This window comes from Hemiscyllium ocellatum, chromosome 6, assembly GCF_020745735.1.
Source record: "Hemiscyllium ocellatum isolate sHemOce1 chromosome 6, sHemOce1.pat.X.cur, whole genome shotgun sequence".
Lineage (NCBI taxonomy): Eukaryota > Metazoa > Chordata > Chondrichthyes > Orectolobiformes > Hemiscylliidae > Hemiscyllium > Hemiscyllium ocellatum.
In genome coordinates this window covers 89,316,182-89,330,628 of record NC_083406.1, presented here as the reverse complement: position 1 = coordinate 89,330,628, position 14,447 = coordinate 89,316,182, and the positions used below count along the sequence as shown (strand labels likewise).

Here is a 14,447-nt window from a genome sequence, read left to right as displayed (position 1 = left end):
ATTTCTAAGTTCCATCCAAATAACTTCCCTGGATGTATTTCCAGGAATATCCTCCCTCAGCACAGCTGTAATGCCATCCCTTATCAAAATGTTACTCCCCCTCCTCTCTTGCCTCCCTTTCTATCCTTCCTGTGGCATTTGTATACTGGCACAACGCTGCCAGACCTGTCCATCCCTGAGCCATGTTTCTGTCATTACTATGATACCCCAGTCCCATGTTCCTAATCATGCCCTGAGTTCATCTGCCTTCCATGTTCAGCCCCTTACATTGGAATAAATGCAGTTTAATTTATTAGTCCTACCTTGTCCCTGCCTGCCCTGACTGTTTGACTCATGTCTGTTATCAGCTGCACCCATCTCAGATCGATCTCTTTCCTCAATATCTTCCTGGATCCCACCCCACCCCCCCCACCACCTTACTAGTTTAAATCCTCCCAAGCTGTTCTAGCAAACTTCCCTGCCAATATATTAGTCCCCTCCCAATTTAGGTGCAATCCGTCCTTCTTGTACAGGTCACTTCTGCCCCAAAAGAGATTCCAATGAACCAAAATTGTGAATCCTTCTCCCATACACCAGCTCCTCAGCCATGCATTCATCTGCTCTATCCTCCTATTCCTGCCCTCACTAGCTCGTAGCACTGGGAGTAATCCAGATATTACTACCCTTGAGGACCTCCTTCTTAAATTTCTGCCTAACTCTCTGTAATCTCCCTTCAGAATCTCAACCTTTTCCCTTCCTATATCGTTGGCTCCAATGTGGACAATGACCTCTTGCTGGCCCCTCTCCCCCATGAGAACATTCTGCACCCTCTCTGAGACATCCTTGATCCTGGTACCAGAAAAACAACACACCATTCTGCTTTCTCTCTGCTGGCCACAGAAATGTCTGTCTGACCTCTGACTACAGAATCCTCTAACACAATTGATCTCTTTGCCTGTTCGTGCTACGTTCCCCTGAGAATCCATCACCTCCTACATTTTCCAAAACAGCATACATGTTTGAAATGGGTATATCCACAAAAGACTCCTGCCCAAGGTGCCGACCTCTCTCACCCTTCCTGGAGTTAACCCATCTATGTGACTGTATCTGAGACTTTCCCCCCTTCCTATATCTGCCATCCATCACATACTGTTGCTGTTGCAAATTCCTCATCGCTTCTATCTGTCTCTCCAACTGATCCACTCAATCTGATAAGATTTGCATCCAACAGCATTTATGGTAGATATAATCCGCAGTAACCCTTAAACTCTCTTTAAACTCCCACATCTGACAAGAAGTACATATCACTGCAAAGGCCATTTTTCCTCCTTCATAATCTACAGACCCAGAAAATAACACCATCTTATTCCTCTACAAACACTGCCCCAGGTTAAATTAATAGCTATGACTTATATTTCAAAGTTAATCAAGAGACTTATCTCCAAAAACATATAATCAAGAAAGAATCCACTATACTCACTACTGCAGCCTTTCTCTTGGACAGACTTAAAACAACAATTAACTTATCTGATTCTGTGCTGTGAACTTCGCCTAACAGTTCCTCCAAGATTAGTTATGAATTTCACTGTTTGTTAATTTTCCCAGATGCACACCCATGTCCAGCAATACATGATTCAAACAGCAAAGGCAGTAGCTGTGCAGGTTCTCTCTCTCTCTCCTGCACTGTCCTCACCATGTGCTCCCTTTGTCAGCTCTTCTCCCTTTTAAAACTGCTGTTGTTTTGACTTCTATTTTCTTAAGTTCCAAAACAATGCAACAGCGTATAAACCAGTAATTGTTGCTCCTGGAATTCGAGGAAATCACCTCCAACACCTAAAATACCTCAAAAAAAGGAGCAGCTCTTTCAGCCAGACATTTTTCCCGTCCTCCAACTTGGATTACCCAGAATCCTCCCTCTGTTTGGTGACAGGAACCTTGAAACGTTAGTGGATGGGATGGTGAGAGTAGGGCACAGTTATATCCTGCTGACTGGCAAAAGAGGCCTCGCCACTGACTGAGCCAGCATAGCCCAAGATAGCAACTTAAGTCAGTGCAGTGTTCAGGCGTGATGTATTGCAAAACAGTGCACAAAAAAGTCAATGATCTTTTGTGCTCTGTAAGAGTAAGTGCACCTTTCTGACCCATGCCGGGCACCATCTAGAAGGGTGAGAGCAGGAGATTCTTGGGAAGACCACCACCTGCAAATTCCCTTCCAAGCCATGCAACATCCTGACTTGGAAGTACATCGCTGTTGCTTCACTGTTGCTGAGTCAAAACCTTGGAACAAAAATCAAGACCCACATTAGATTTGAAATTTGAGAGGCTGATTCAGAAGTCCAACAACAGGGAAGAAGAAACTATTCCTGAATGTGTTGTTTTGTGTGTTTAAGCTTTTGCACCTTCTACCTGACAGAAGAGGTTGGAAGAGATTATAACCAGTGTGGGAGGGGTCTTTGGTGGCATTGGTTGCCTTTCTGTGGCAACGAGGAGTGTAGATGGAGTCAATAGATGGAAGGTTGGTTTGTGTGATGGACTGGGCTGTGTTCACAATTTTGTGTAGTCTTCTAACAGTCCTGGGCAGAGCAGTTGCTGTACCAAGCCAGACAGCATGCTTTCTATGGTGCGCCTGTAAAGGTTGGTGAGGGTCCTTATGGACATGCTGAGTTTCCTTAGCCTCCTAAGGAAGGAGAGGTATCAAGGTGGGTGGTCCAGGACAGGTTGTTTGTGATCATCACTCCATGAACTTGACATTCTTGACCACTTCAGCCTCAGCTCCAATGACATACACAGGGGCATGCCCTCCTCCTTGCTTCCTGAAGTCGATAATCAGCTCTTTTGTTTTGCTGGCATTGAAGGAGAGATTGTTATCTTTGCATCATGTAACCAAGCATTCTATCTTCTTCCTGTATTTGGTCTCGTCATTGTTTGATATCCATCCGATAACTATGGTGTCATCAGTGAACTTGTAGATGGAGTTTGGGCAAAATTTTGCCGCACAGCCATGAGTGTACAGTAGGGGGCAGGGTAAGTATCCTTACAGGGCACCAGTGTTGAGGATTGTCAAGGAGGGGGTAATGTTGTCTATCTTCACTGTTTGTGGTTTGTGGGTCAGAAAGCTGAGGATCCAGTTGCAGAGGGTGGAGCAGAGATCTAGTCTCAGAGTGTGGAGATTACTCTGGGTGGGATTGTAGTGTTGAAGCAGGAGCTGTCTTCATTAAGTAGAAGCCTGCCATAGGTATCCTTATTATCCAGATGTTCCAGGATGAGTGTAAAGTTGGGGAAATGGTGTCTGCCGTGGATCTGATGCACCGATAGCAAATTGCAAGGGATCGAGGCAGGCTGGGAGGTGAGAGTTAATGTGAGCAATGACTAATTTCCTGAAACACTGCATAATTATGGAGGTCAGATTCACCAGGCAGTAGTCCTTGAGACAAGTTGCATATGCTTTCTTTGGCACCAGGATGATGGTGGTTTTCTTGAAGCAGCTGGGGACTGCAGATTGTAACAAGGCTGCTCATTACAATCATTGTTGATCTGTTTGTGTTTCAAATTCCACCTTTCCATCTACCCCAATAACTGGTGAACCCCACGAATATATTGATCTCTTTCTTAAAAATGTTCAATGACCCACCCCCACTACCTTCCGAGGCAGAGAACTCCAAAGTCACATAATTCTCTGAGAGAAACAAATTTTCCCCATTTCTGTCCTGAAAGGGCAGTCCCTCATTATAAAGCAGTTCCTTCCTAGTTCTAGGTGCACTCACATTCTTTCTACATCCACTATGTCAAGCCTAATCACAATCCTATACAGTTCAATCAGGTATCACTTTGCTAAACTCTCGTAGCCGACTTCTCCACCCCCTGATGCCAGCACGGCTTGCTGCATTCTTCCAGCCTCCTGCTTGTCTACTTTGGATTCCAGCATCTGCAGTTTTATTGTCTCAAACTCCAGTGGGAATGGGCTCAGCCTATCTCATCCTAATGGACTCAGCCTATCCAATCCTAATGGGCTCAGCCTATCTCATCCTAATGGGCTCAGCCTATCCAATCCTAATGGGCTCAGCCTATCTCATCCTAATGGGCTCAGCCTATCTCATCCTAATAGGCTCAGCCTATCCAATCCTAATGGGCTCAGCCTATCTCATCCTAATAGGCTCAGCCTATCCAATCCTAATGGGCTCAACCTAACCAATCCTAATGGGCTCAGCCTATCCAATCCTAATGGGCTCAGCCTATCCAATCCTATAAGGCAACCTGCTGGTTCTGGGTAGGAATCAGGTAAACCTCTTCTGAACTGCCTCCAATGCACTCCCTTCCTTTCCAAGGCGGTGCATGTTATTCAAGACATTGTCTTATCAATGTCCTATATAACTGAAAAACATCTCCTTACGTTATTTGTGTCAAAGATAATTTTATTAAACCACTGATAACATTTGTGAGTAAATTTATGAGTAATACTTTTAACTTTAGAGTAGTTAAAAAGGAAAATAATGGTACAAATGGAAAACTGCTAATGTTGGTTGTACTTACTGTAATGTTAAATAAGATCTGCAGGAAAAATATCAAAGGATTCTCAGTCCAGTAAAAAATTAAAGGAGTACATTTCTTTGGCCATTTTTGTTCTCCAGGATCATAAACAAGGTTTCTACTCAACAGTGGTTTGTGCTGTACTTGTCTATGTGTATGGCTACATAAAATGACTATTTTGGTAGCTTACAATATCAAAGAATTCTCATTTTGACCCTGATTCATAGGTCATTCCTTGATTTGGTTACATAAACTACACTTTGTCCTCACAAGAAAGTGTATTTTTTCCACTAAAAAGCCATTCATATGCGCCCACTTACAAAAAAACAAATCAGGAGCAGGAGGCCTTTTATTCCTTCTAGCCTGATCCACCATTTAATGTGATCTTCACTTTCCTCTCTATCCCACACCACAAACACATGAATTGACAGCAGGAGTGGCTTACTCACTTTAACAAAAGAATTCAAATGCCATATGTTAAGATAAATTACACAATTTAGAATCTGACAGGAACAGTTCACAGGGAAAACCAATTTACAAACATGGCAAGATTATAGTGTGGTAGTTCTGCCCAAATTTAACACAAAAACTTGGTATGAGATTTGCATTCAGTTTCCCACCCTGGTCAGTCACCAGCAACTGGCATGAGAACAGCCTTCAAATCAGCTTAGAGCAGAGGACACCAAACAATAGAGGCTAGAAAGAGGTCACAATGGGCCAAAGGGAGTCAAATGGTTTGCTTGAGGAGCTGGAGAGAGCACTTCTGTTCCCCCAGACCCATGAAAAATGTTGTAAAAATCATTAATTCACAGCTCCCTTTTACTGTCTAGTTTTCCTAACCCTGTGAAACTTTTTTAACTTATTAATTGGGATTAGGCATTGTTAGCTGGGCCAGCACATCCCTATTTGCCACTGAGAATGTGGTAGTGAGCTGTCTTCTTGAATTGCAGCAGCCCAAGTTATGCAGGCTGACCCACAATGCTATTAGAAAGTTGCAACAAGCAACTAAAGGCAGTTGGGCTGAGGAAATTACCTTGAGGAACTCTTGCAATGATGTCCAGCTAAGATGATTGAAGTTCTTCTTGTTTGCCAAGAATAACTCCATCTGGTAGAGAGATATCCCCCCTATTCCCATTGACTCCAGTTTCGCTGGGTCTATGATGATACGTGATCAAATGTTATCTCAATATCAACGGCAGTCATTATTATCCCACCTCTGGAGTTGAGTGGTTTTGTCTATTTTTGGATTAGGGTGATAATGCGGCCAGGAGCTATGTGGCTTAGTTGGAACCCAAACTGTGAATCAATGGGTGGGTTGATAGCACTGTCAATGACATTATCCATCACTTTGCTTATGCTGCAACTAGTTAGGTTGGATATGGCTTGACCTACTAATCCAGAGACCTAGGCAATGTTCTGGCAACTTGGATTCAAATCCAGCCATGTCGATGGTGGAACTTACATTCAATAAAAATCTGGAATTAAGAGTCTAATGATGACCATGAAACTGTTGTTGATCATCAGGAAAAACCCATCAGTTCATTATTATCCTTCAGAGACCGCAACTGCCAACCTTTACCTGGTCTGGCCTACATGTGACTCCAGACTCAGAGCAATGTGGATGACTCATAATTGCCCTGTGAGCAATTAAGGATTGGGAATAAGACTAGCCTAACCAGTGATGCTCACATGTGTCTCTTTTCCACAATGGTGGGTAGATGCCTGCATTGCAGCTGTAACTGGTATCGATTGGCTAGGTGCACAGCTGGTTCTGCCACATAGTTCTTCAGGACTATCACGAAGATGTTGTTATGGCCCCTAATCTTTTCAGTGCCCATTGCCTTTAGCTGTTTCTCAATATCATACGGAGTGAAGTGAATTGGCTGAACCTGAGCATTCTGAATGCTGGGAACCTCAGAAAGAAGCCAAGATAGATCATCAACTTGGTTATCCTGGCTGAAGAAGAATTCAAAAGCTTCAGCTTTGTATTTGGCACTGATATCCTGACCTCCTGCATCTTTGAGGATGGGAATATTTATGCAGCGCCCACCTCCTGTTCATTGTTTAATCGTCCACTACCATTCACAACTGGATATGATAGGATTGAAGATCTGATTCATTGGTTATTTCCCAGCACTGACTATTACAGGCTGTTCTACTGTTATAGCAAGCAGGTAGTCTAGTGTAACTCAGCTAGCAATGATAACATCAAAATCAAACTCCCTGTCTAATGGTTTGAAATTGATGTAGATATGCTCATGACGTATCCCATCTCTCCAAGACAGAACATTCGCACCATTCACTTCCTCCAAACACATAAATGTCAGAAGTACATTGAGGTCATGTTTCAGGTTCTTTAGAGTTAATTCACTCTGATCTCCTCCCATCCATCATGAACAATGAGTCAGGCCTGTGACATTATCTGATATGAATAATGTTATACTGCTTTGAGCACAACTTTGAGAGAAAGTAAAATATTCATGAACATCAGAAGAAACAGGATGAATGATGAGGAATATATTAGAGACAATAGCTGAAGAAAGAACTGGGAGATTATGTAAAAATCAGTGATTTGTGAGACTGTCTACCTTTGAAATCCAACTAAAATACTACAAATGCTTAACAGTTTAGAGGAACAAAGAAAGATCATCTTGGCATCAAATTAGAAATACAGTGGGATGGAATATATCACCATCTTGGCATAGTGTTAGTTTTGTTGGGTTTTCAGGAGATTCTCACTGCAAGGTCTATCCAATTTGTCATCATATCTTACCAAACATGCTTCATAACCAGCTCCACCACCCCCCATCCCCCATAGCATCTCTCTAGAAGAATTTTAGCCCTGTGTTACCATGTGACATGCACAGGGCAACCTGCCACTGTCAGGATCTGTCAGAATTGACCAGCATCACTGGTACTGGCACCAGTTGTGCACCCAGACAAGCTCTGTGAGTCCAGAACTGCACTGCTGGATACCCACCTCCCTCCAAAGTTCATGCTCTACCACTTTCACTTTTACCCATGTGTCCCTCACTTGCTCGCTCCCACACCAACATCCCACACTGCTAACCATGCCCTCTGTGCGTTTATCACTTGGGACACCTCACCTGGCAAATAGCTGTACTACTCACTTTTATCACTCTTAATACCTCTCTCTCTCTCATTTCCACAATAGGACAGAAAGGATCAAAACGGGTAGGAGAGCTGCCTGACATTCTGCTCCTTACCCCTTAAGTCGACATGATCCTAACACTGACTACATGGAGAAGCTGACTAACTGTGTCTCAACCCCGAGATTGGTATCATGGGCTGCTTTTCACTTACTGTGTCTTGACTGAACACTATCGTCCTTCATTTGACTGAGGACTACTGACAACTACAACAACCATGGCTTTGTGTGTGCACTAAATAGCACAGATATGTCTGGTTGAGTGGGCAAAGCACTAAAAGACAAGGCAGGGCAATGTAAGGCCCAGAATGTTATAAGCATCCAAGTAGCCTCAGAGTAAGTCAGCAACCAAGCTGGAGATGCAGTGTGGTCCAGAGTGCAAACAGTCCTTGTTGCTGCATTACAATTCTAGTTGCTGGTGCAGACTGAAGTGCATTACACAAATGCAGAAGTGCCCTGTACGTAGATCAGATATGTGCCAAGAAGGTTCTTACAGATTATCAAATCCATGGATGTGGAGTTTGTGTGTCCAGTCCCAGGGAGCATGCTGAGAGATGTTGGTGCCTGGTAGCCATGGAGGTCCTTTGCAGCATGTGGTAAGCTGAAGATGCCGAGTGCTCACTCCACATTTTAGAATACTCACTGTCTACACTGATCACTCCCTTCGATAAGATAGAAAGTTGCACAGTAATTTTTTTTAATCATTTATAGGACATAGGCATCACAGGCTGGCCCAATATTTATTATCCTTCCCTAGTTGCCCTTGAGAAGATGGTGAGCTGCCTTCCTGAACCACTACAGTCCATGTGCTGTAGATAGACTTATACAATACCGTAAGGGAAGGAATTCCAGGATTTTGATCCAGCAACACTGAAGAAATGGCAATATATTTCCAAGTCAGGATGGTGAGTGGTTTGGAAGGGAACTTGCAGGTGGTGCTGTTCCTGTGTGTCTGCTGCCCTTGTCCTTCTCGTTGGAAGTGGTTGTGGGTTTGGAAGGAGGTCTTTAAAGATCTTTGGTGAATTTCTGCAATGTATCTTGTTGATATTACACAGCTGCCACTGAACATCAGTGGTGGAGGGAATGGATGCTTGTGGATATGGTGCCAATCAAGCCAACTGCTTTATCTTCATGGTCTCAAACTTCTTGAGTGTTGTTGGAGCTGCATTCATCTTGAATATGGTGAGTACTCCACCATGTTCCTGACTTGTGCCTTGTAGATGATGGACAGGCTTTGGGGAGTCAAGAGGTGAGTTACTTGCTGCAGGATTCAGAGCCTCTGACTGACTCTTGTAGCCGCACTATATATAGGATGAGTCCTGTACAGTTTCTGCTCAATGGTAACCCCAAGGATGTGGAGACTGTGGGATTCAGTGATGGTGATGCCGTTGAATGTCAAGGGGTGGAGGTTAAATTCTCTTTTAATGGAGATGGCCATTTCTGGCATTTGTGTGGCATAGATGTTACTTGCCAGGTTTCAGCCCATGATGGGAGATTGTCCAGATCTTATTGCATTTGGACATGGACTGCTTCAATATCTGAAGAATCATGAATTGTTCTGAACATTATACAATCATCAGCGAACATCCCCACTTCTCTCCTTATAATGGAGGGAAGGTCATTGATGAAGTATCTGGAGATGATTCTACCTGAACCACTACCTTGAGGAACTCTTGCAGAGATATCCAGGAGCTGAGATGACTGACCTCTACAACCATAAGTATTTTGCTTTGTGCCAGGTATGACTCCAAGCAGAGAGATCTTCCCCATTCCAATTGACTCCAGTTTTGTTAGGGGGTCTTTGTTGCCATGTCTGATCAAATGTAGCCTCACTGTCTAGAGCAGTCACTCTCACCTCCCCTATGGAACTCAGATCTTTTCTCCATGTTTGAACTAAAGTTGTAATGCGATCAGGAGCTGAGTGGCCCTGGTGGAGCATAAACTGAGGATCAGTGAGCAGGTTATTGTTGAGTATGTGCTTGATAGCACTGTTGTTGACACTTTACACCACTTTACCGATGATCAAGAGTAGACTGATGGAGTGATAATTGGCTGTGACAAATATAAACAGAATTGTTCGTAGGTCTGCTCCTGAGCATGGCCAAACTGGCAGCAGGCTGTAGAGAGGGTCATTATGGCCGATTGCCTGCTCCTCTTCCACTGCTACGTCCAAGCCCGGGTGCCCCGAGTTGTTCAGGGAGAGGTGGGCACAGCAGGCAGTGGAGTGCTTTATTTTCCCCTCCAACTCTATTTTTATTTAACGCCTATCCTCCCCTTCACTTTTTCTGATCACACAGCATTGCCCTTTGATGTGAAGGGCACTGCTTGTCATTGGCTACTCGGGTGTTTCCTTTCTTCCTGGTGGTGGAAATTGAATAAAGATTTGTACAGCTGTCATCTTTCACTCTGTCTCACACCTGCACTGTGAAATAAGCACTACCACAGCTAGGCAGTAGTGTGGGGGTAAAGTTTTAAGTTTTGGATGCTGCCTGACCTGCTGCACTTTTCCAGCAACACATTTTCAGCTCTGATCTCCAGCAGCTGCAGTCCTCACTTTCTCCTAGTAAAGTTTTAAGGAAAAAGAAAAAAATATGTCAACAGAATTGTTGGGGAAACTCAGCAGATCTGGCAGCATTTATAGAGAAAAAGCAGAGGGGTCAGTGTTCTCAAAATGTGAAGTCTGTTTCTATATCCAGGTCAGAATTGTTCAGTTAATTGCTGGCACCATTGTCAGATTCAATATCTATCCCGGTTTTGGTATGTTGTGAAGGAGGTATCATTTTTAAGAGGCAGTCCCATTAGTCACCTAGTTTATATCACGGTAAGCTCCCACCTCCGTAATCTCAAATACCAAATAGGATGAAAGGTACAATGTTGTGAGAATATAACAATCTCCATTTCCCCTTCACGTCACACACCATCCTGACTTGGACACATATCTCCATTACTTCAGTATCAGTTGCTCAGAGTGCTAGAGTTCCATCCGCTGTTTAAAGAGGGCTAGTAAAGGCAATTGTGACTGAGAAGGCATTTGCTATGCTCTCCTTTATTGGTCAGAGTATTAAGAACAGGAATTGGGAGGTCATATTGTGGCTGTATAGGACATTCGTTTGGCCACTTTTGGAATATTGCATGCAATTTTGGTCTCCTTCCTATCGGAAGGATGTTGTGAAACTTGAAGGGGTTTAGAAAAGATTAACAATGATGTTGCCAGGGTTGGAGAATTTTAGCTATACAGAGAGAGGTTGATTAGTTTGGGGCTGTTATCCCTGGAGTGTTGGAGATTGAGGGGTGACGTTATAGAGGTTTATACAATCATGAGGGGCATGGATAGGGTAAATAGACAAAGTCTTTTCCCTGGTGTAGGGGAGTCCAGAACTAGAGGGCATAGGTTTATGGTGAGAGGAGAAAGATGTAAAAGAGACCTAAGGGGCAAATGTTTCACGCAGAGGGTGGTGCGTGTGTGGAATGAGCTGCCAGAGGAAGTGGTGGAAGCTAGTACAATTGCAACATTTAAAAGGCATCTGGATGGGTATATAAATAGGAAGGGTTTGGAGGGATGTGGGGTGGGTGCTGGCAGGTGGGACTAGATTGGGTTGGGATATCTGGTCGGCATGGGCAGGTTGGACCAAAAGGTCTGTTTCCATGCTGTACATCTCTATGACTCTATGAGACCAAATTTTGAGAGGAGTTCACAAAATAAAAATATGTATGTTAATGACTCAATATCAGTTATGGAATAATGGATTGTAACCTTCAGGTTTCCTCTGTTTTTCTAGGTGATCCACCACTTACTGGATCTGGAACAATCAGAATAATTGTTGATGATCTCAACGATAACACTCCTCTTTTTGACCAACGTCAATGCAGTGTCACAGTCAGTGAAGCTGCCCCCATTGGCTTCAAGGTTTTAACTGTCCATGCGGTTGATCCAGATGCTGGAGGGAATGGGCAAGTCAGGTATGATGTAAAAACAATGACTGCAGATGCTGGAAGCCAAATTCTGGATTAGTGGTGCTGGAAGAGCACAGCAGTTCAGGCAGCATCCAAGGAGCAGCAAAATCGACATTTCGGGCAAAAGCCCTTCATCAGGATTCCTGATGAAGGGCTTTTGCCCGAAACGTCGATTTCGCTACTCCTTGAATGCTGCCTGAACTGCTGTGCTCTTCCAGCACCACTAATCCAAAGTCAGGTATGATGGCATACAGATTCGCTAAACAACACACAGAACCACGTTGAAGATAATCAATTTGTTAAGATCTGTGCTTTCACAAAGACTTGCTTCATCATTCCATCTATTTGTTTGCTTGCTAATATTAACTTCAATAATTGAAAGGAAGATGCTTATTTTCTGTTTAATGGAAAGTGGGGCAGGATTTTTTTAGCTATTCTCCCCGCTCTAATGGGGGAGAGCACAGAGGCAGGAGGACATGAAGTTGCACACTGCTCAGCAGTGGCTAGTTTGGTAGCTCCATCCTGCCTCCTGGCCTTTTTTTTCGCTGAAGGCAGGATAGGAGTTAGTGGAGTCACCCACCAGTAATTAAAGTATACTACACTTCCTGTAGTGAAGGTCAAATGAGGCCTCTTGTCAGAGGCAGTCTGGAAGTTGTAGTTGGCTGCCAGTTCCCCAGCTTGAGGCATATTTCACAGCCTGCCTGGCCTCAGCTGTGGCCAGAGGAATCCCTTTGGACGACCCCCTCCCCCTCAATCTATCATTACACACTTCAGGAACAGGTGAGACTTGAACCCTAGTCTCACTAGGAGTTAAACAAATGTCTTCAATGTTTCATGGCCTCCTAATGATTCACCAGGCTTGAGTAGCTACCATCCATCCTTATTTGGAATGCAAGCCCACCATCTTCCCACTAATTGATTAATTCAGAAGGGAGATGATTAATTCCTCCCTGTATTTGGGGGTTATGAAACATAAGAGAGAATACTGTCCAGGATTTCTCCTCAAGAATTAATGTTTATGTGTTCATAGCAAGCATTATATCACCTTAAAACTATTAAAACATACCATTAATTTCATATTTAAATCATTGAGGTTTCCTGATCCCATCTACATCAGTCTAAAGTACAAGTAACATATAGGATCACTTTTATGTCTTATTCACAAATCTAATGCAAAGGCTATTTTGAGATTTTCGTGAATCTCATCAAGTTGTTTCACTTCAATAGCTCTGGGCTTCTTTGGAAAAATGGTTATTTAGAAAGCAACATATCTAAATACTTCATAGGTGAGAAGAAACTTATATTTCCTAGGTAAAATAATAACAGTCCATTATTAATTACATAATACACTTATTATAATGAATGTGGAGTACAAAACAAGAGGGCATGGGTTTAAGGCGTGGGGGAATACTTACAAAGGACCTGAGGAGTAACTATTTCACACAGAGGGTGGTGCATGTATGGAGCAAGCTGCCAGAGGAAGTGTTGGAGGTGGATACAATTACAACATTTAAGAGTCATTTGGTTCATATATGAGGAGGCAGGGTTTAGAGTAATATGGGTTAAATGCTGGCAAGTGGGACTAGGTCAGATTCCACACTGTAGGAATCTATAACTCTATGACTCTACAATGAAGGTTCCCCCTTCTCAACCTCACCCCTCACCTGAGGCTTGTGCACCCTCAGTTCAAAACAATAGTAGTTCTCTCTCTCTCTCTTTCTCTCTCTCACGAGAGAGCATGATCTCCTGGATCTATGGCGACTTTATCTTTACCTTTCATTATAGAGATATTCAAACTGTGTTGTCCATGCATACAAACTGCTTTAGCTGCACACTGATTTTACATAAATGTTTGAGATGACATGAAGGTGAAAATAATAGAAGTTAGTACTGACAGTATTTGGGAAAGAAGGATACAAAGAAGCTTGCTGGAACTGAAAGCCTGGCTGAAACTAGGTGGTCTGAATGGTTTCTGTGCTGTATATTCTACTTAGTTCAATGCAGTCACTCAAAACCCTTCACCAATCTTTAACTACAGTTTAATAATGTACATTGCATTTGTAAGAATGCCAGAGATTTTGAGATTTAGGAAAGTGTTTTAATAAATTCATTTCTATCATTTTTCGCTTAACTGAACTGTCGTAACTGCCCACACCTCACCATTAATCTCTTTCAGTTGTTTGAATAGTTGAATTTTCATTGCTGTTTTGTTCAAAACTGACAAATTTATATAATTTTAAAGATATTTCTTCATTCATTACTAAGAATTGGACACACACACACACATCCTTCTTCAACAGCATACAAACTTACACCTTGTCTATTTTTTTTAGTTCAGTCAATTGGTTCAATTTTGCATTTAACCTTCCAACTTGCAAGCTACTTGCTGATTGTTGACTTTATTTAGTTCCTTCATGGAATGTGGCCACCACTGGCAAGGCTAGAACTTGTTGCCCCTCTTGCATTGTCCTTGAACTCTTGCAAAACCATTTCAGAACGCAGTTAACAGTCAATCATTGGCTAAAAGGGAAATATTATTTGCGAAACAAAGATTATACGAATATGGCGACAAACCGGGTAGATACTTAGCATTTCTTGCAAAGAAAAAGAAAGCCCCTCAAACTATTCCGACCATCAAGGAAAGTACAGGTACCCTGACTCATGATCATAAAAAGATCAATGCGACCTTTAAAGAATTTTATTCTGAACTATATAGATCGCAGGATTGTGAAGATAGGATTAGGAGGATGCAGTCATTTTTTAAAAATTTGACCTTCCCGGGCCTGACTCCGGAACAGGTGTCGGCCCTAAATACCCC

General features: G+C 42.9%; 1 protein-coding gene across 1 annotated transcript in view; it reads left to right on the top strand.

The window, feature by feature from the left end:
* LOC132816950 (protocadherin Fat 4) overlaps positions 1 to 14,447 on the top strand; it is a 135,780-nt gene that overhangs the window by 48,163 nt on the left and 73,170 nt on the right. Inside the window, exon 5 of the mRNA XM_060826974.1 lies at positions 11,455 to 11,635. Coding sequence (XP_060682957.1) covers positions 11,455 to 11,635 — 181 coding nt within the window. The remainder of the gene's footprint in view (positions 1 to 11,454; positions 11,636 to 14,447) is intronic.